General features: G+C 41.3%; 3 protein-coding genes across 3 annotated transcripts; all 3 read left to right on the top strand.

Annotated features, from left to right (window-relative positions):
• Window positions 1–631: 631 nt before the first annotated feature.
• LOC117261992 (E3 ubiquitin-protein ligase TRIM21-like) lies at window positions 632–8,075 on the top strand. Its single transcript, XM_078167582.1, has 2 exons — window positions 632–771; window positions 4,216–8,075. Exon 2 carries the CDS (start codon window positions 4,225–4,227, stop codon window positions 5,869–5,871), a length of 1,647 nt encoding a protein of 548 aa, XP_078023708.1. The 5' UTR covers window positions 632–771; window positions 4,216–4,224; the 3' UTR covers window positions 5,872–8,075.
• Window positions 8,076–10,237: 2,162 nt separating this feature from the next.
• On the top strand, window positions 10,238–13,672 carry LOC117262146 (E3 ubiquitin-protein ligase TRIM21-like). Its single transcript, XM_033634881.2, has 2 exons — window positions 10,238–10,347; window positions 10,615–13,672. The coding sequence occupies exon 2, from the start codon at window positions 10,624–10,626 to the stop codon at window positions 12,295–12,297; it is 1,674 nt and encodes a 557-aa protein (XP_033490772.2). The 5' UTR covers window positions 10,238–10,347; window positions 10,615–10,623; the 3' UTR covers window positions 12,298–13,672.
• Window positions 13,673–14,628: 956 nt separating this feature from the next.
• Window positions 14,629–19,977, top strand: LOC117262151 (E3 ubiquitin-protein ligase TRIM21-like). Its single transcript, XM_078167586.1, has 2 exons — window positions 14,629–14,731; window positions 17,700–19,977. Exon 2 carries the CDS (start codon window positions 17,709–17,711, stop codon window positions 19,299–19,301), a length of 1,593 nt encoding a protein of 530 aa, XP_078023712.1. The 5' UTR covers window positions 14,629–14,731; window positions 17,700–17,708; the 3' UTR covers window positions 19,302–19,977.
• Window positions 19,978–19,997: the final 20 nt, after the last annotated feature.

Here is a 19,997-nt window from a genome sequence, read left to right as displayed (position 1 = left end):
AAACAGCTGATGGTGTTTCTAATGACACCAAATCATGTGATCAAAAACACAGTTGGCTGTTCTCAGTAAGATAATGTGGTGTTATTTTTTATTTAAGGTTTGAGTTGTGTTTGAGCAGCTGATGTGAACAATAAACCAGTGCTTGGAGTTTGTAGAGAATAAGTGAGATCTGAGGAAGCCCTCTAGTGGAGTTAATAACAAACTGCAGCCTGTGGCCACATGACGACATGTTCTTAATAAAATGACTTCACAGTATATATATATATATCTATATATATCTATATATATATATATATATAAGTATATAAGTCTAATTGGTACAAGTACACAGTCTGTCATTGACAAGCTTTACTGTGTGTTATAAAGCATTTTTGTTCATTCTAAAATTAGCAACTTTACATTCATTTAAGACTTTTACTTAAAATGTTTTGTATGTCAACTACTTTATAAAAGTAAAGAATCACAGAGAAGTCCATTAATCTACTGCTGTGCTCCAATCAGACAGATTCTCCATCTCAGTTTTTAACTCTTATTTCAATACTTCTCATGAAGTTTCCAAAGAGGCAACAAACCTAAACTACAGATCCACACTGAGAGGTGGAGCAACAGTGAAATTGGAGAGCTGCAACGTCACATTTCCTGCAATGAAACTGAAAGTGTGTCTGTCCCACAGCAGAACTGCAGTCGAGACAAGTCTCTTTGTTTCTCTCTCAACTGAATCCAGCAGGTTATTATTTCTTCACAACACAGCAGACTCTCTGCAGGACACTGGTGAGTACACCGCCCGACAGAGACGAGACGCAGCTAAGTATTAGGTCAACGTTAAGTTAAAACCAGAATCCACAACAAAGGAAAAACACCACATAAACTAGTCATGCTAAAAGCTAACTGGCCTAGCTTAGATTCCCTCTGGATCGTTCAAAGTATCTGAATATTTTTCTCAACTTCACTGTTCGTATAGTAACTGCTGTCTGACTTTGTGAGGCAATACAGCTGATAATATTTACTGTGTTTCAACAGCCAGTGTGAACTGAAAACCTGAGCTCTTCACAAACAGGAAGTCCTACTGTGGGCAGATTTTTGACTGAGGTCAATCAGTGTTTGGGGGGGGGGGGGGGGGGGGGGCGGGGGGGGGTATAGAGAATAAACAGAGATGAACAATAATTAAACATTAGTCTGTATACAACTGACAAACAATTATCACAAAGATAAATGAGCAGCTGGTCCACAGTCAGTGTGGAGAGGAAGAACTTACTGGCAGAAATGTAACCTTAGGCCCCATCGGCTACCGTCTGACAAAGATTTAGCTTTTATCAGCTTTATTTTTTATTATATCTCCCTTCATATGCACGTATCTGTTCATAGTGATGAGCTGACTTGACTGGCACATAGAAGAGTAGGTCTTAGACCATGAATGAACAAATCTTTTTGAACATTCTTTTAAAGGAATACTCCGATGATTTGGGAGTTATGCCCTTTCTCTATCCTTTTCATATTGAGACAACATGATCGATATCTTTTTTGTGTCTGTACGTCCAGAGGCTGGGTCTCAGCGGTTAGCATTGCGGCTTAGCTATAGTTCATGTATCAAACTTCTTCTAAAACGACTAAAAAGGACTCTCGTTTTTCGAATTAATGTTTAAACATGTTTATTTTAAATGCATGTGCAGAAATGCCAGCTTGAGGGTTTCTGTAACGTTTATTTGTTCACTTTAACGAGCAGGCTACTGACCCCCTATAGACTTCAATTGTATTCGCTAAGCTAAGCCGCAATGCTAACCGCTGAGACCCAGCCACTGGACGTACAGACACAAAAAAGGTATTGATCATGTTGTCTCAATATGAAAATGACAGAGAAAGGGCATAACTCCCAAATCGTTGGAGTATTCCTTTACAGTAAGTGTCAGATATGTACCAGGTCAGCCTGTCGAACGTCCAAGTGCTCATGAATCCCTGCTCCCACTCGTGGTTACTGTAGGGTACCGCTCACACTGCCTGTGAGTGAACGAGATGCAAATTAATCAGGCTCTGGTTCAGACAGCCTAGCAGCTACACTTATTGAACAAGACTGTGTGAGCTGTACTCACGAGGTGGGACGTATTGTGCTTGTCCAGGAAGAACGACAAATCGTTGCAGTCAGATCATATTTCTGTTGGGTCTACATACGTACAAGCATGAGCTTATCACTTTGAAAATACATTATATAACGTATAGATAGCTTCCTAAAAGTTTGATGTTTTACTGTACACCATAAAACATTATTTTGCATCAGTGCTCACCCCCTATTGCTTGGAACAGCCGACGAAAACAAGTTATACTCCACAAATAGCATTAGACTGGTAAGCTTGCCATGTAATTGGCCTGCTAGATGTCCTGTTGTCTCGGGTAAAAGAACCACTGGAGTCAGAGGAAGACACAAACAAACTGAGAGTTTAATTCACCGCATTTTGTCTTTTTTTTTTTTTTTGCAAGCTGCAAACACTGCTACAATCTTGGGCTGTAAGTAGAGGAGCTATAAGCCACAGTGTTGTCTTTTCTTTCTTTTGAAATCTCCCCAGTAGGGTGTTTGTAGAGGAATGAGGACGGATTAAATCGGACTCAGGTCAGGACCTCCGCCAGCCAAGGTCAATGGTGCAGTCATGTGCTCCTCGGGTGGTTGTTCTTCCGAGTTCAGTGTGAAAATTAGGTTTGAGTTGTAATGTGGTAACAACATGGACGCCACAAAGACAATATGTTGTATTTTATTGCTGTAAGAGTTTAAATAACACATTAATGATGAAGAACAAAGGAAACAGATCAGGTGAGAAATGATATATGATGGGGGACTCATTTTTCTAGGGCTGCCCCCTATTAGTCAACGAAACATTAGTCAACCAGAAAGGTCATTAGTTAGCAAGATTTCACTAGCCGCTTAGTCACAGAATCAAACAAACAAACAAATGTGAAACTCTGTTAGGAGCTGCATCTTGCCAAAATAAATCAAAACCCATATGACTGGACCATGTGTGACTTTAATTTGAAAGGACAGACACAGGAAGTGTCCACGCTCAGCAGTCAGACAGGAGTCAGGTTAATTTCCAGGGCTGGTACCTGCGGTTATTCCACAGGCTAGTTAATAACATGTCGGGCAGGAAATCCAAAGTGTGGGATCATTTTGAGAAGGTGAAGGACGAACCCAAGGTGATATGTAAACTCATCTTCATTGGTCGACTACAAACATGACGTATCATGTGAAACATGGAAGTAGCTACATGCCCATTAGCCCACAGCGTCATTAACAGGCGGCTCGCTCAGTGTGTGACGTGCACTTGGAGATAAAATATAGGCCTATATTAATGAAGGTTCATTAGTACGGTTTGTATTTCTCTGTAATGTAGCACAGTGTTAACAATGTTACTGATACTATTCTTTCTCACACCTTCAACTCAAACCACCAAAATATATCATGTAATCATTACGTTCATATCAGAAACATGCAGGACTAATGGCCCTAAATGACAACTATTGGTTGACTAGGAAAACTCTGAGTCGGGGGCAGCCCTACATTTTTCAGATTTTTCTGACACAAATGCAGCACAAGCTTGCGAAGATTACGGAGACGTCTGCAGTGCTACTTTCCCTCGAAGAAGCTTACATGGCCTATGTAGGATGCTGAAATGCATTTAAATTAATATAAATTTTACTGATGTAAACTCATACCTGACTGGTACTGAACAGAGGTTTTGTGGGGTGGACAGCACAAGCTGTCGAAAATGACACTGTATGTTGCAAAATGTATCAGAACTCAAAGTATCAACTCGAAGGAACCGGAACTGTAAAAAGAATCGGACCGTCCATCACCAGACCAAATACCCACTGGCTACACTGGATTTCCCAAAATATCTGCTGTTGCCAATGGGTTCCAAGAATGGGCTGTTATTAAAAAACATAATATCAGATTACTGTAACACCAACAAATAGTGGATGAGGAGTTTTGTTTGTGTTAATAAGCTGGAATGTGACCATCAATAAAATAACAACAGGCTGCAACAATGTCTAAGTGTCACTTTGGCTGCCTTGACATCAACATTAAGAACGACATAAACACCATCTTCAACTTCACATCCTCCACTCTGCTGCTCTCTCATAATCATCTAATCATAGTTAAATGTTAGGAAACTACTGATCCAAAGATATGTAATTGCAGTTTTGTTTGTTCTCTATTTTTGTCCTCAGAGTGTAGACATGGCTGCTGCCAGCTGTCTGCTGACTGAAGATCAGTTTCTGTGCTCCATCTGTCTGGATGTGTTCACTGATCCAGTCAGCACACCATGTGGACACAACTTCTGTAAAACCTGCATCACTACACATTGGAAAATGAATGTCAAGTGTCAGTGTCCAAACTGTAAAAAGCTTTTCTACACCAGACCTGAGCTGCAGGTCAACACTTTCATCTCTGAGATGGCTGCTCAGTTCAGACAGTCAGCTCAACAGAAAGCCAGCAGCAGCAGCTCAGAGCAACAAGTTTCCAAACCAGGAGAAGTTCCCTGTGACATCTGCACTGGAACCAAACTGAAGGCCCTGAAGTCCTGCCTGGTGTGTCTGGCCTCCTACTGTGAGACTCACCTGGAGCCTCATCTGACAAAACCAGGCCTTAAAAGACATGAGCTGATCGACCCTGTGGAGAACCTGGAAGACAGGATGTGTCTGAAGCACGATAAACTGCTGGAGCTGTTCTGTAAGACCGACCAGATGTGTGTCTGCATGCTCTGCACTGTTTCAGACCACAAGACACATGATGTTGTTCCTCTGAGAGAAGAATATGAAGGAAAGAAGGCCGAGCTGGGGAAGACAGAGGCTGAAATTCAGCAGATGATCCAGAAGAGACGACTGAAGATTGAGGAGATCAAACACTCAGTGGAGCTCAGTGAGGAAGATGCAGACAGAGAGATAGCAGATGGTGTTCAGGTCTTCACCGCTCTGAAGGAGTCTGTTGAGAGAAGCCAGGCCGAGCTCATGGACACGATCAAAGAGAAGCAGAGAAAGACAAAGAAACAGGCTGAAGGCTTCATCAAAGAGCTGGAACAGGAAATCTCTGAGCTGAAGAAGAGGAGTACTGAGGTGAAGCAGCTCTCACACTCTAAAGACCACCTCCACCTCCTCCAAAGCTTTACTTCTCTGACCGCTGCTCCACCCACCAAGGACTGGACAAAGGCCTGCATCCATCCATATTCATTTGAGGGGACTGTGAGGAGAGCCGTGAATCAGCTGGAGAAGACGCTCAGTAAACAGATACAGAAGCTGCTTCCTCAGATCAAGCTGAAGAGGGTCCAGCAGTATGCAGTGGATGTGACACTCGATCCTGATACAGCACATCCCAACCTCATCCTGTCTGGTGATGGGAAACAAGTTAAATATGGTGATGTAAAGAAGAATCTCCCAGACAATCCAGAGAGATTTGACTTGTGTAACTTCGTCTTAGCAGAGCAGGGTTTCTCTTCAGGAAGATTTTACTATGAGGTTCAGGTCAAAGGGAAAACTTACTGGAATTTAGGAGTGGTCAGAGAGTCGATCAACAGGAAGGTATACAATAAACCGAATCTTCAGAATGGTTACTGGACAATATGGTTGAAGAATGAAAACGAGTACGAAGCTCTTCCTAACCTTGCAGTCCGTCTCTCTCTGAAGTCTCGGCCTGAGAAGGTGGGGGTGTTTGTGGATTATGAGGAGGGTCTGGTCTCCTTTTATGATGTTGATGCTGCAGCTCTTATCTACTCCTTTACTGGCTGCCGCTTCACTGAGAAACTCTACCCATACTTTGGTCCTTGTACTAACAATGATGGTAAAAACTCTGCCCCTCTGATCATCTCTCCTGTCAGTCACACAGAGTAGAGCAGTGGTTCCCCACTGGTCCATCCTGGGGTCCAGATTTTCTCTTAGTCATTTGTACAAGGTCCATACGTTCAGCATCATACTTGCCTTTGGCAATGTTGTCAAACTACTTCGCTGTCTCTGTCAAGTAGTCGCTTACTCTACAGTAGGAAACTGCACTTCAAAATAAAAGCGCTGTGCTGGAAATTTACTGCACTTAAACATAAAATGATTGACTGAATGAAACTGACACATTTGTGAGTCACTTGTGGTCCATTCAGAATATCCCATGATCCACTATTGGACAAAGACCCACCACCTGGGAACCACTGGAGTAGAACAATCATTTGATTTACTGCAGAAAGATTCACCATTAAGTAATGTTAAACATGTATATTTTTTTGTTGATGCCCAGTGTTTACATTGTTGTTTTATCAGATTCTTATCAATGTGCTTTTTTGCATTTTGTATTTTTTGTTTTGTACATTATTTTTATGTTTCACATTGCTACTTACTACTACAAGTATGGCTGCCCCCTAATAGTTGACCAAACGTTGGTCGACCATAAAGGTCATTAGTTGGCAAGATTTCATTAGTCGCAGAAAAAACAAACAAACAAACAGACAAACGTGAAACTCCACTAGAAGCTGCGCCTTGTCAAAACAACCTCAAAACGACCTCACGTTTTCCAGGCTGGTAAAGATGCAGCATGTGTGCAGCCCCTGATTTCCAGGGCTGGTACCTGCGGTTATTTCACAGGCTAGTTAATAACATGTCGGGCAGGAAATCCAAAGTGTGGGATCATTTTGAGAAGGTGAAGGACGAACCCAAGGTGATATGTAAACTCATCTTCATTGGTCGACTACAAACATGACGTATCATGTGAAACATGGAAGTAGCTACATGCCCATTAGCCCACAGCGTCACTAACAGGCGGCTCGCTCAGTGTGTGACGTGCACTTGGAGATAAAATATAGGCCTATATTAATGAAGGTTCATTAGTACGGTTTGTATTTCTCTGTAATGTAGCACAGTGTTAACAATGTTACTGATACTATTCTTTCTCACACCTTCAACTCAAACCACCAAAATATATCATGTAATCATTACGTTCATATCAGAAACATGCAGGAGACTAGTCCACTGATGGACCCTGATGAGGACTGTTGGTCCACTGATGGACCCTGATGAGGACTGTTGGTCCACTGATGGACCCTGATGAGGACTGTTGGTCCACTGATGGACCCTGATGAGGACTGTTGGTCCACTGATGGACCCTGATGAGGACTGCTGGTCCACTGATGGACCCTGATGAGGACTGTTGGTCCACTGATGGACCCTGATGAGGACTGTTGGTCGACTAGGAAAACTCTTAGTCGGGGGGCAGCCCCTAACTACAATACCACAATGTTACTGCACTGATTGATGTTATGTTATGTTATCTTATGTACATGATTTGGGGCACCAGTGACTCAGTGGCTAGAGTGGGTGTCCCATGTGGCATTGGCACTTGCCACAGTGGCCATGGGTTCAATACCAAAAAAAACAAAAAAAAGTAAATATGTATAATAATGACATTTATAGCAAATAATCAGATACACTGCAGGCAAGATGGCTGAATTGCTTCTTCTTTTTATTTAGTCTTCACTTGACATTGTTGGGAATAGAATGATGTTATGTGTTTTACTATAAGTTGTGTTTCAATATATAAGTTTTAGATGTGTGAACAATGAGAATACTGAGATGATTTCAGCTGATCTGAATGTGTTTGCTTTGCAGAAGTGGAGAAGTACAGGAGAGGAAGAGACATGAAGTCTGAGGAGCACATACCGCAATGCTTAGATAATTAGTTTCATATATGGTAAAAAGAATAGAAAGTGATGTACAGATAGTAAGGTACAGCACGTGTAGGGAGTTGTGTTGTTCTCTTGTCTTTCAAAACAGGAACCACGCCCCCACCGCCAGCGGGAAGGAGTCAGATTAACACGAGGCAGGGGCATGGTGTGGTGAAGGAGGAAGTGGAACTGCCAATGAGAAGAGGACAACGCCTTGCGTGCACAATGACACTCTGTTACGCTCAAATATACTGGGTCAGGGAAAGGACAGGAGGTCAGACTTCGTGAACTGACACACCTTTGTTGTTCGTCAGGGACGTGAAGTTGAGACCCAGAGCTCTGTAATTTTATTCCTTTACTGCTTAATAAACTACATTAACTGAGACCGAATATCTTCTCCTATTGCTTCATTAAAGAACACGCAGGACTGAGCTCACACATAGCACATTAGAGAGTAGGATGAGACTCTTAGTCCAACAACATGTAACAAACAACGTGTTGTATCTGCTTATTTGCTATCAATCTGATGTTTCCTGCCATCACCTGCACCAAGTTATGAGGACTGACAGCACTGTGCACAGGGCATGTGCTTTTGAATGTGTTCATATATATAATAATGTAAATGATTTATTCTAATAACTGCATTACCTTCCTTCAAGACTGTTTAATCATCAGAAAACAATGTACTCATAGAGATGAAGCATTGTCTGGATGCCAAATTAAAAAAAAATTACAATCTGATCACTGTTGCAAGAAGTCATTTCCTTTTAGCCTCTTTTTTATACAAACAAAATCAAAATGAAGTTTTTATTCTGTCTGATTAAGTTATTTTGCTTCTGATGAATCTAAAAGCTGAAAGACATGTCGTTAAAAGCTCCATCACCTGTTATTGCATGAGAGACAGTAAGTGACGTAACATCATGTGGTGTTATTTAAGGTTTGAGTTGTGTTTGAGGAGCTGATGTGAACACTGACATGGTGCTTGGAGTTTGTAAAGAGTAAGTGAGAGCTGAGGACACCCTCTAGTGGAGATTATGACAAACTGCAGCCTGTGGCCACATGAGGACATGCTGTTCGTAACTAACTCCTCAGTCTGATGCTGAAGCAGATAACATGGATGCCGGAAAACAAGTAAATCTGAGTCTCAGTCTAATGTCATTAATGACCTTTTATTGTGTGTTTTGAGAACTCTTTCTCTGTCTTAAAGAGAAATTTTCAGATATCTGAAAGAGACAGAAGTGAATGTAATTTTGTGGGAGGCTGCTGCGTCATGATCCTGATGTGTTAAAGTGACTATCACAGGTAACAACAGGCTGCTGAGAAGCAGTTTGGGAGGTCTGTCCAACACACTGAGTCTATACAATGACCTCCACTTTTACTTTATGAGATGCTCTGTTATATTGTATACATAAAGGATGACAATAAACAGATCCTCCTCACCCTCTTTGTTACAAACATACTGTTAACAAACAGGTGCACAGATGTTCAGAAACTTAATCTGGATCAGAATGATGCAGATTTGGAAATCCCATGTTTTGCTGTGGATCAGCTGATCCATCTCACTTTTGTGTGGGTTTTTCAAAGATTACCGTGATCAAGACAAAGACTTTTCAAGATTACCATATCTGGTTTTATTTGAGGAGACAGAAAGAGCATGTGGGATGCAATTGTAAGAAAATACTTTAATATCAAGTGATAAAATAAATTACTGTTGCAAATGAATATTTTTGTTTAGTACTGACAGCTGTTTGGGGGATTATTCTATAGACACAAAATACATTCTTTTTAAGAAAAAAAAATGCAGGAACCCTTTGCCATGCAGTTATGTTGTTGTTGTGGCCTTATGAAGTATTTCAAAATAATAATAATAATAATAAATAGTAATAGTATTAGTAAAAAATAGTAAGAGATGACCATTTGTATTTATTTTTTCTTCCCTTATTTGTGGCGCCCCTATGGATGACAGCACCCTTAGAATTCCCCTATACTACCTATGCCATGCGGCTCAGACCACACAGGTGTCTCATGTTATTCTGAACTGCAGTGTTGGGATCAGAGCGTAAAATCAGCCTCTCTATCAGCTGTCACCCCGGGGATTAAATAAACTTTACACAATTAAAATGCAGCCAAAATCTTCATTGTATATTTAGTGATGTAAATCATCTCTACATTTGTTATTACTTGTTGAGTAATTGTGTCCTGTGGGTTACATGTGATGTAAAAAGGTTATAAAGTTTAACACTGAAATGATGTCAGGATTGTTTTGGGCTTGAGGAGACTGTATAGAGCGTGTTGCAGCCCCCTGATCCACTACAGGATGTTAATGCATGTGTTCACCTCTTTAGTTTTTTTTTGTCTGACGGTAACAGCATACTATAGATTCCAACATAACATAAATGAAACTAAGTCAAAAGGCTTGTGCCAAAAGTGCGTCACTATCAGGTCAAACCTGAAAGGCAACAAAACCTCACTTGCAGAGCAGAAAGAGGAGGAGCAAGACTGGAAAAACAGTTTAAATGTCACATTCCCCAAATGAAACTAGGCATTCGTGTGAACAACAGCAGACCTGCTGTCAAACAAGACGCTCCGATTCTGTCTAAACAAAAAAGCTGATTAAATCAGGTCTTTCTCAGCAACACATCAGTAACTCTGCCAAACACCAGTGAGTACAGCTTAAAATATTTAATGTTTTATTCAAGTTCATTCATGTTTTTAAGAAAATTAACAAACAAAAAAACTGCACCTCAACTCAGACAGGATGTTCCAAATTCCTAATTTCATGCTTTTAAATGAAACTTTTACTTTAGTGCTGAGTAACAAAATAATCTAAACCTACTTCCTGGTATTCTCGTTGATGGAGTTTATTTTTTATGACTAATCTAAAATTTTTAATCGTTTTGCTTCGTTACACTTTTACTTTTGTCCTCAGAGTGTAGATATGGCTGCTGCCAGCTGTCTGCTGACTGAACATCAGTTCCTGTGCTCCATCTGTCTGGATGTGTTCACTGATCCAGTCACCATACCATGTGGACACAACTTCTGTAAAACCTGCATCAATACACACTGGGATATTAATGTCCCCTATCAGTGTCCAAACTGTAAGAAGCTTTTCTACACCAGACCTGAGCTGCAGGTCAACACTTTCATCTCTGAGATGGCTGCTCAGTTCAGACAGTCAGCTCAACAGAAAGCCAGCAGCAGCAGCTCAGAGCAACAAGTTTCCAAACCAGGAGAAGTTCCCTGTGACGTCTGCACTGGAACCAAACTGAAGGCGGTGAAGTCGTGTCTGATGTGTCTGGTCTCCTACTGTGAGACTCACCTGGAGCCTCATCTGACGATCTCAGGCCTGAAGAAACATCAGCTGATCGACCCTGTGGAGAACCTGGAAGACAGGATGTGTCTGAAGCACGATAAACTGCTGGAGCTGTTCTGTAAGACCGACCAGATGTGTGTCTGCATGCTCTGCACTGTTTCAGACCACAAGACACATGATGTTGTTCCTCTGAGAGAAGAATATAAAGGAAAGAAGGCCGAGCTGGGGAAGACAGAGACTGAAATTCAGCAGATGATCCTGAAGAGACGACTGAAGATTCAGGAGATCAAACTCTCAGTGAAGCTCAGTCAGAGAGGTGCAGACAGAGAGATAGCAGATGGTGTTCAGGTCTTCACCGCTCTGAAGGAGTCTGTTGAGAGAAGCCAGGCCGAGCTCATGGACACGATCAAAGAGAAGCAGAGAAAGACAAAGAAACAGGCTGAAGGCTTCATCAAAGAGCTGGAACAGGAAATCTCTGAGCTGAAGAAGAGGAGCACTGAGGTGGAGCAGCTCTCACGCTCTGAAGACCACCTCCATGTCCTCCAAAGCTTACCCTCTTTAAAAACTGCTACACCTAACAAGGACTGGACAGAAATCAGCATCCGTCCACTTTCCTATGAGGGAACTGTTGTCAGAGTTTTGAATCAGCTGGAGGAGACACTCAGTGAACAGATGAAAAGGCTTTTTGAATCTGAATTGAAGAGAGTCCAGCAGTCTGCAGTGGATGTGACACTCGATCCTGATACAGCACATCCCAACCTCATCCTGTCTGATGATAAGAAGCAAGTAAACTGTGGTGATGTAGTAAAGAATCTCCCAAACAATCCAGAGAGATTTGATATTTGTGTTGATGTCTTAGCAAAGCAGAGTTTCTCTTCAGGAAGATTTTATTATGAGGTTCAGGTTAAAGGGAAGACTGACTGGGATTTAGGAGTGGCCAGAGAGTCGATCAACAGGAAGGGACAGATCAAACTGAGCCCTCAGGATGGTTACTGGACGATATGGTTGAGAAATGAAAAAGAGTATGAAGCTCTTGCTGACCCTTCAGTCAGTCTCTCTCTGAAGTCTCGGCCTGAGAAGGTGGGGGTGTTTGTGGATTATGAGGAGGGTCTGGTCTCCTTTTATGATGTTGATGCTGCAGCTCTTATCTACTCCTTTACTGGCTGCTCCTTCACTGAGAAACTCTACCCACTCTTTTGTCCTTGTAACAACAATGGTAGTAAAAACTCTGCCCCTCTGATTATCTCTCCTGTCCAGAGGCAGATCTACCGACGTGGCCTAGTGTGGAAGCTGCCCTAGTTTTGTACATTCTAATAAAAATAAATATACACGAAAAGTGGTGGCTGGTCAGAAATTTACAAGAGTGAATCTTCAATGTCCAAGAGATAACAGAGCTGCAATAGGACACGGAACCGATTTCACCTAGATGTCACTAACTGTCCGTGGTCAGCAGCTTTTTTTTCTTCTGTCCCTGGCAGCTTTTCGTGCTGCTTGGATTTTCCTGTCCCAGCAGCACACATCGGTGGCTTGTTTTCCTGGTAAATGTGTGTGTAGAAATATAAAACTACCGCAGATGGATACAGGCAGGTTGACTGTTGAAGCATGTTTTGTTTAAGAGATAAAAATAACTTGTGTTTGATTCTGTGAGAGACGGATTATTCATTCATTTTCCGTAATTGCTTATCCTGTTATGGCTCGCGGGGGACTGGAGCATATCCCAGCTGACACAGGCCGAGATGCAGGGTACACCAGACTATCACAAGGTTGACACATACAGATAAACAACACCAACCGGCACTTTGGAGTCACCAGTTAACCTGCATGTCTCTGGACTGTGGGAGGAAGCTGGAGAAAACCCACACTGACAGAGGGAGAACACGCAAACTCCGCAATGAGGGACTCCCTACCTTGGGCTTCGAACCCCCCACCCTGCATTTGAACCTAAGTTAACAGACAAAGTACTTCTGCCATCTATCTGTCTGTCTCTCTATCTATCAAAATACATCAATGATCACTGAAAACATTTTTGAGAATTTGGAAATAAAAAAATGATTTGATTTCTGATGCCACCTTTTGGTATTCTATTCAATGCTTTACTCGTAGAGTTTCAATGGTATGAAATTTTCACAGAACAATAACTGTCTCAGAAAATATTGCCATTTGACGATAAATGTTATTACACTATTTTATTATAATCAGTGACCATGACCTTCAAAGGAATAAAAACAGAAGGATGTTTTTTTGTTTTTTTGTTTATCGCTATGATTGAAACTTGAAACCAGGAAGTACATGTAAAAAGTCTCCCTTCTGAAAATAGCTAAAGGTCAGATTCTCCATCCAGTTGCATTTTTTCTAAATCAAATAATATGATAATTGTCAATTCTCATACCACAGTATACTCTGAAACAGATATATTGCTCCGACCCTACTCGTGTGTCACAATAATGTCATGTTTTTGAGTTAAAATATCTTCATTTGAGGGCTTTTCTAAGCAAATATGGACATGTGTGAATGTTTGCAATTCATAGATAGATTCTGAGTTTTGTTCTGTAAATGCTTACTTTGGTGCATCACAATGCAAACTGTGATTTAAACGCATGAATTGTATGACACTGATTGATATTATAGTTAGGTTTTATTCTAATAAGTGCAATACCTGCCTTCAAGACTGTTAATAAACAAAACAACGCACTCATAAAAGTTTATCTAATCTTCATTTGATCAGGAATTCCCTTGAGATTAAAACCTTGTTTTTGAGGGAGACCTTGTAATGAGAATTCCAAACATTGTAATGTCTAATCATTGGTGAAATAAGAAGTGTTGCATACTGTCACTAATTACTGAAGTCTTTCGAGAAAATGTCGGTGAATGTTGGACCTATCCACCAACACACCCACCCACCCTACTGGGACACTGGGAACAACTGAAAAAAAGATGCTGGCGCCAAGAAAAAAAAACTAGGCTGAGGACACTATCGGCAAACGGCCTGTCACTCAAGGCGGCTGTCCTTAATTATGAGTAGCTTTAAACCATAGTAAAATGTATAGGGGTGAGTTATATAAAAATTCAGCCCTTGTATAGTTGTCATAAATGGGAAAATTAGCTATAGAGACCAAAACTGTTTTTTGCACCAGGCTGTAAACATGTTTATTTCTGCTGTAAAGATGAGCATTTTAACCTGTAGGTCTACAGCAACAGGCAGGATTTGAATGTCTTAATTATCGAGCCTTTATATTGAAAGGACCTGATTTCAGCCACAATATTCACAGTAAAAATATCAAACATTAACACAGGTTTACTATTTACACACTGCAATAGATTCATCCCAGACCTCCTGTGGAGTTTATAACAAACTGCAGCCTACTGATCAAACGATACAGGATGTTACTGAATATCTTGCACTGACCTCTTTTGTTATATTATCTGTTTGTGGTTGTTATTTTGGCTGCTGTAAAATTCCACTGTAGAAAAAAAAAAGAAAAAACAAAAAGCAAAAACTCATCCAGTTTAAAAGCTTTGTCAAGGTATTTCCCAAAGAGGCAATAAAACCTCACTGACAGAGCTCCAATGAGAGGTGGAGCCACAGTGAAGGAAGTGAGCTACAACACATTACCTCCAATAAGGTTAAAAGTTAGTGTGAGTGACAGCAGAGCTGCAGTCCACACGAGTCTCTCTGTTTCTCTCTACAGAAACATTCAACTGAATCCAGCAGGTTTTCTTCAACAACAAACTGGTGAGTTCACTGACCTACAGAGACAAGAGGCACCAACTAAGTGGTATGTGAGAGTTTAGTTAAAACCAGGATCTGACTTTTTGTTTTACATCCGTTCTACCACATAGAGAAGATTATGTCATAATGTGTTATCGATAAAAACCAAACTGTCATTTTTACCATAACAGAGGAAAAACCCAAACCACAGTGGCTGAATTCCTGATAACTTAAGTCAGACAGAATACAGCCACAGCCTGAGCAAATTCACAGACTGTTTCCCACATGTCTTTCCTGTACTTGAAAAATGAATTTTGATGCTTAGTAAATAAGATTGTTTTACCACATATATACATGAGGCAGGGGCTGAATCCAACACTAACCAACGAAAAAAGAAACATTAGATAAACTAGTCCAGGCTTGATGCCCTTTGGTTCATGCAGTGTCTGATTCAGCGTGACTGTCTTTTATTGTCTGTTAAGGTATAAAGTTTAAGTTTTACAACTAATTTAACTGTTACAACCTTTGGTAACAGTCTTGAACTTTAAACCCTGTTTTTTCATGCCTAGTTCAAACTACACGCCATTTCTGTTTGTTCCGACAGTCACTATGTCACAGTAGGCGAGTCATAAAATGCCGTGACTTGGCCGACAGACATGACAGACAACACAATGGTCCACATCAATCATCACGGGTCGTCTTTCACGCCGTGTGTCATGTCATCAGGTTATTCTTGTCCTATTTTTAATGTAATTACTGTTATTTCAGTCACTGTGTCTGTTCGTGTGCCAACAGAATGTCGGCCATTTTGAATTTACTGTGCAATTCTTTTGCATTTTTGCCCATTTCCAGAGGTCGTACTTTAACGAACTCCTCCTACAGATTTGATAGCCTGGAAATCCAGACCCAAATCTAGAAAGATTTAGGGTCTGGCTATGAGTAATGTAAATGGCCCAACTCGAGGGGCGGCACCAAGCATGCATTTGAAAATATCACTGCACGCAATTGGATAACACTACGACCAATCAGAACAATACACAGGGTGACGTATACACTAAGCTACCAGTGGAGCTAACTGGTAGATTAGACTCTTGCCGTCTCCAGTCGGCAAAACAGAAAAAACGTCCTTCTTGCAAAGGAAAGATTCGAGCACCGTCTTCTGTTCCTCTTTTAGAGAAAAAGCCAAGTCTAACTCATTCATTGTAGCGGCCAAAGCCGTTTCAAACAACTGGTGTTCATCCGTAGCCATCTTGCAATGTTTACTGACTGATTCCAGACTTCGTCGTCACAGCGCTGTCGTCATCTGTTTAGCTCGCCTCTTGCCCGCCTATATCAGATACACCGATGTGATTGGTGCAGCTCGGTTTCATGGGCATAGGTAAAGAGCATCATTACTGATTGCCAGAGTGACTCACTGAGCAAATTCAAATTGTGCTCCAGCGAGAAGTCTGGATTTCCAGTGTACAGATTTGATGCGATTGACTTCAGACTTTGTCTGTGCCATCTTAAGACCTTTGACATGAAAAGTTACTCAGAGTTTGAGTTTTAATCAAACCGTGTGACCGTGTCGAGGCGTCAAACTTCCATGTTTCACCATGAAACAGGAAGTGGTTTGTAACTCCACCATACATCTTCCAATCCACCCAAAACTTCACAGGTTTGATCATAGTCCTGCTGTGAACATATCCATATGCCAGTAATTAGTTGTAGTTATAGTGCCCCCTACTGGCAACAGGAAATTACATGTTTTATGCTGTCATTGACTTCTCCTTGTATGTTTACTAGATCCACGTCAAAATTGCTTTGAAACGCCTCAAGACCTTGATGATGATTTCTGCTGAAAACTGAATTGTTGTCAAATGGCGTTGCTGTGGCGTGGCAGCCATTTTGCATGTCTCACCATAAATCAGGAAATTGTTGTAACTTGAGCATACATTGTCCAATCTGCCCAAAATTTCTCATGCATGATAATAGTCCAAGCTTCATGACATCTATGTAATGTATTGTTTGTGTGTTTTATACTGTTTTATTGCCGTTTTTTTATTCTTTTTTTAAAGATTATTTTTTTGGGCTTTTTTTGCCTTTAATGTACAGGATAGAGTGAAATGGGGGAGAGAGGGAGAGAGTGGGGGGTGACATGCAGCAAATGGTTGCAAGCCGGAGTTGAACCTGCAACCGCTGCGGCAAGGCATCGCCATTGTACATGGGGCGTCGGCACTATCCACTGCGCTACCAACGCCCCACACTGTTTTTTATTCAGACTTGCTCTATTTTATGATTTTTAAAAAAAACTGTAAAGTGCCTTTGAGCATTTGTTAAAAGCGCTTACGAATAAAATGTATTATTATTATTATTATCATTATTATTATTAGAAACTGAATTATTTATGTGGTTAAAAAGATAATTCATCATCATAAGTACAGTAACTAAAAACTCATTTGCCAAGCATGGATTTGGCTTATTGTCTTTGGTTAATACTTATGGTGACATCTTAATTGTTTAAAAAAGTGTTTCACTGCTGGAAAGACAGTCTTTTTGTAATACTAGACTGTCTATGTAGCAGAAAAACATAAATACTTTTGATACTGGTGCTGTATGACCAGAAAAAACAAAGGAAAAGGACTGTGGTATTTGCTTTTACTCCAGAGGTAGAAAACCTATGACTACCAGAATGCACTGTGCTGCATCGAACTAATAAACACTCCCACTTGTGGGTGATGCAATTTGAGTTGCCTGTCCTAAAACAATATAGCAGCCAGCCAGTAACAAACAGTCTCGTGTTACAGTTAAACTGTGAGCTAAAATATGATTCTGAAAACATTTTAGGGGAGAAATAAGCAACATAGTGACAGAATCTTAGTTTTGATCAGCACTGCCTTGTTTCACTATTTGATCTGAGTTTGTTCTTATTCAGAGAGAGAGGGGCACTGATCTTTATTGAAGTAACTAAAGATGTGTAATTACAGTTTGTTTTTTCACACTTTATCCTCAGAGTGTCGATATGTCTGCTGCCAGCTGTCTGCTGACTGAAGATCAGTTTCTGTGCTCCATCTGTCTGGATGTGTTCACTGATCCAGTCAGCACACCATGTGGACACAACTTCTGTAAAACCTGCATCACTAAACACTGGAGTACTAATGTCCCCTATCAGTGTCCAAACTGTAAGAAGGTTTTCTACACCAGACCTGAGCTGCAGGTCAACACTTTCATCTCTGAGATGGCTGCTCAGTTCAGACAGTCAGCTCAACAGAAAGCCAGCAGCAGCAGCTCAGAGCAACAAGTTTCCAAACCAGGAGAAGTTCCCTGTGACGTCTGCACTGGAACCAAACTGAAGGCCCTGAAGTCCTGCCTGGTGTGTCTGGAATCCTACTGTGAGACTCACCTGGAGCCTCATCTGACAAGATCAGGCCTGAAGAAACATCAGCTGATCGACCCTGTGGAGAACCTGGAAGGCAGGATGTGTCTGAAGCACGATAAACTGCTGGAGCTGTTCTGTAAGACCGACCAGATGTGTGTCTGCATGCTCTGCACTGTTTTAGACCACAAGACACATGATGTTGTTCCTCTGAGAGAAGAATATGAAGGAAAGAAGGCCGAGCTGGGGAAGACAGAGACTGAAATTCAGCAGATGATCCAGAAGAGACGACTGAAGATTGAGGAGATCAAACACTCAGTGGAACTCAGTGAGGAAGATGCAGACAGAGAGATAGCAGATGGTGTTCAGGTCTTCACCGCTCTGAAGGAGTCTGTTGAGAGAAGCCAGGCCGAGCTCATGGACACGATCAAAGAGAAGCAGAGAAAGACAGAGAAACAGGCTGAAGGCTTCATCAAAGAGCTGGAACAGGAAATCTCTGAGCTGAAGAAGAGGAGCACTGAGGTGGAGCAGCTCTCATGCTCTGAAGACCACCTCCACCTCCTCCAAAGCTTCATGTCCCTGAACACTGCTCCACCCACCAAGGACTGGACAGAGGTCAGCGTCCGTCCACCTTCACATGCGGGGACCGTAGTGAAAGCTATGAGTCAGCTGGAGCAGACGCTTCATGAAGAGATGAAGAAATTGATTGAGGGTGAGCTGAAGAGGGTCCAGCAGTTTGCAGTGGATGTGACACTTGAATCTTATATAACAAATCCCTGGCACCGTATAGCAGAGCAATTAAAACAGGATATGTGGAATAATGTCCCACACAACCCAGAGAGATTTTCTCCATGTGTTAATGTCATAGCAAAGCAGAGTTTCTCTTCAGGAAAGTTTTATTACGAGGTTAAAGTTAAAGGGAATACTGAATGGGATTTGGGAGTGGTCAGAGAGTCGATCAACAGGAAGAGAAATTTCATACCAGTTCCTCAAAATGGTTGCTGGACAATATGTTTGAGAGATAACCATGAGTACTACGCTGCCACTGAGCCTGCAGTCCATCTCTCTCTGAAGTCTCGGCCTCAGAAGGTGGGGGTGTTTGTGGATTATGAGGAGGGTCTGGTCTCTTTTTATGATGTTGATGCTGCAGCTCTTATCTACTCCTTCACTGACTGCCATTTCCCTGAGAAACTCTACCCATTCTACAGTCCATTTTTTGATAAAAGAAACAAATGGTAAAACCTCTGCCCCTCTGATCATCTCTCCCGTCAAACTACAACAAACCTAATTTACCGCTGTGATTGATATTATCTAATGTAGTTTAATTTATTCTAAAAATTGCATTACCTTTCTTCAAAACTGTTTGATCATCACAAAACAATATACTGCCAATAATGAACCACGCCTTAAATGGCTGGGGTCCAAAGTCAAAACTTTTCATTTCCTAATCTAGTGTTGTGTGATACGACCAAAAATTTGTATCATGGTATTTTTTTAAGATTCCGGCAGTTCCACTGTATATATTTTTTTTCATGACTAAGCCTTTACATAGGTTTATAGTTGCTCATTCCACTGTCAAGTAGGGCTGTCCCCTAATAGTCAACCAAGTCAACCAGAGAGGTCATTAGTCGGCGTTGGTCGCAGAAAAGAAAAAACAAAAATGTGAAACTATTAGGAGCTGAGCCTTGTCATATCAAAAAATATATGACACAGGAAGTGTCCACGCTCAGCAGTCAGACAGGAGTCAGGTTAATTTCCAGGGCTGGTACCTGCAGTTATTCCACAGGCTAGTTAATAACATGTCGGGCAGGAAATCCAAAGTGTGGGATCATTTTGAGAAGGTGAAGGACGAACCCAAGGTGATATGTAAACTCATCTTCATTGGTCGACTACAAACATGACGTATCATGTGAAACATGGAAGTAGCTACATGCC

This window comes from Epinephelus lanceolatus, chromosome 5 (genome assembly GCF_041903045.1).
Source record: "Epinephelus lanceolatus isolate andai-2023 chromosome 5, ASM4190304v1, whole genome shotgun sequence".
In the NCBI taxonomy this organism is placed as follows: domain Eukaryota; kingdom Metazoa; phylum Chordata; class Actinopteri; order Perciformes; family Serranidae; genus Epinephelus; species Epinephelus lanceolatus.
The sequence above is the reverse complement of the archived record's forward strand: the minus strand, read 5'-3'. Positions and strand labels throughout refer to the sequence as shown.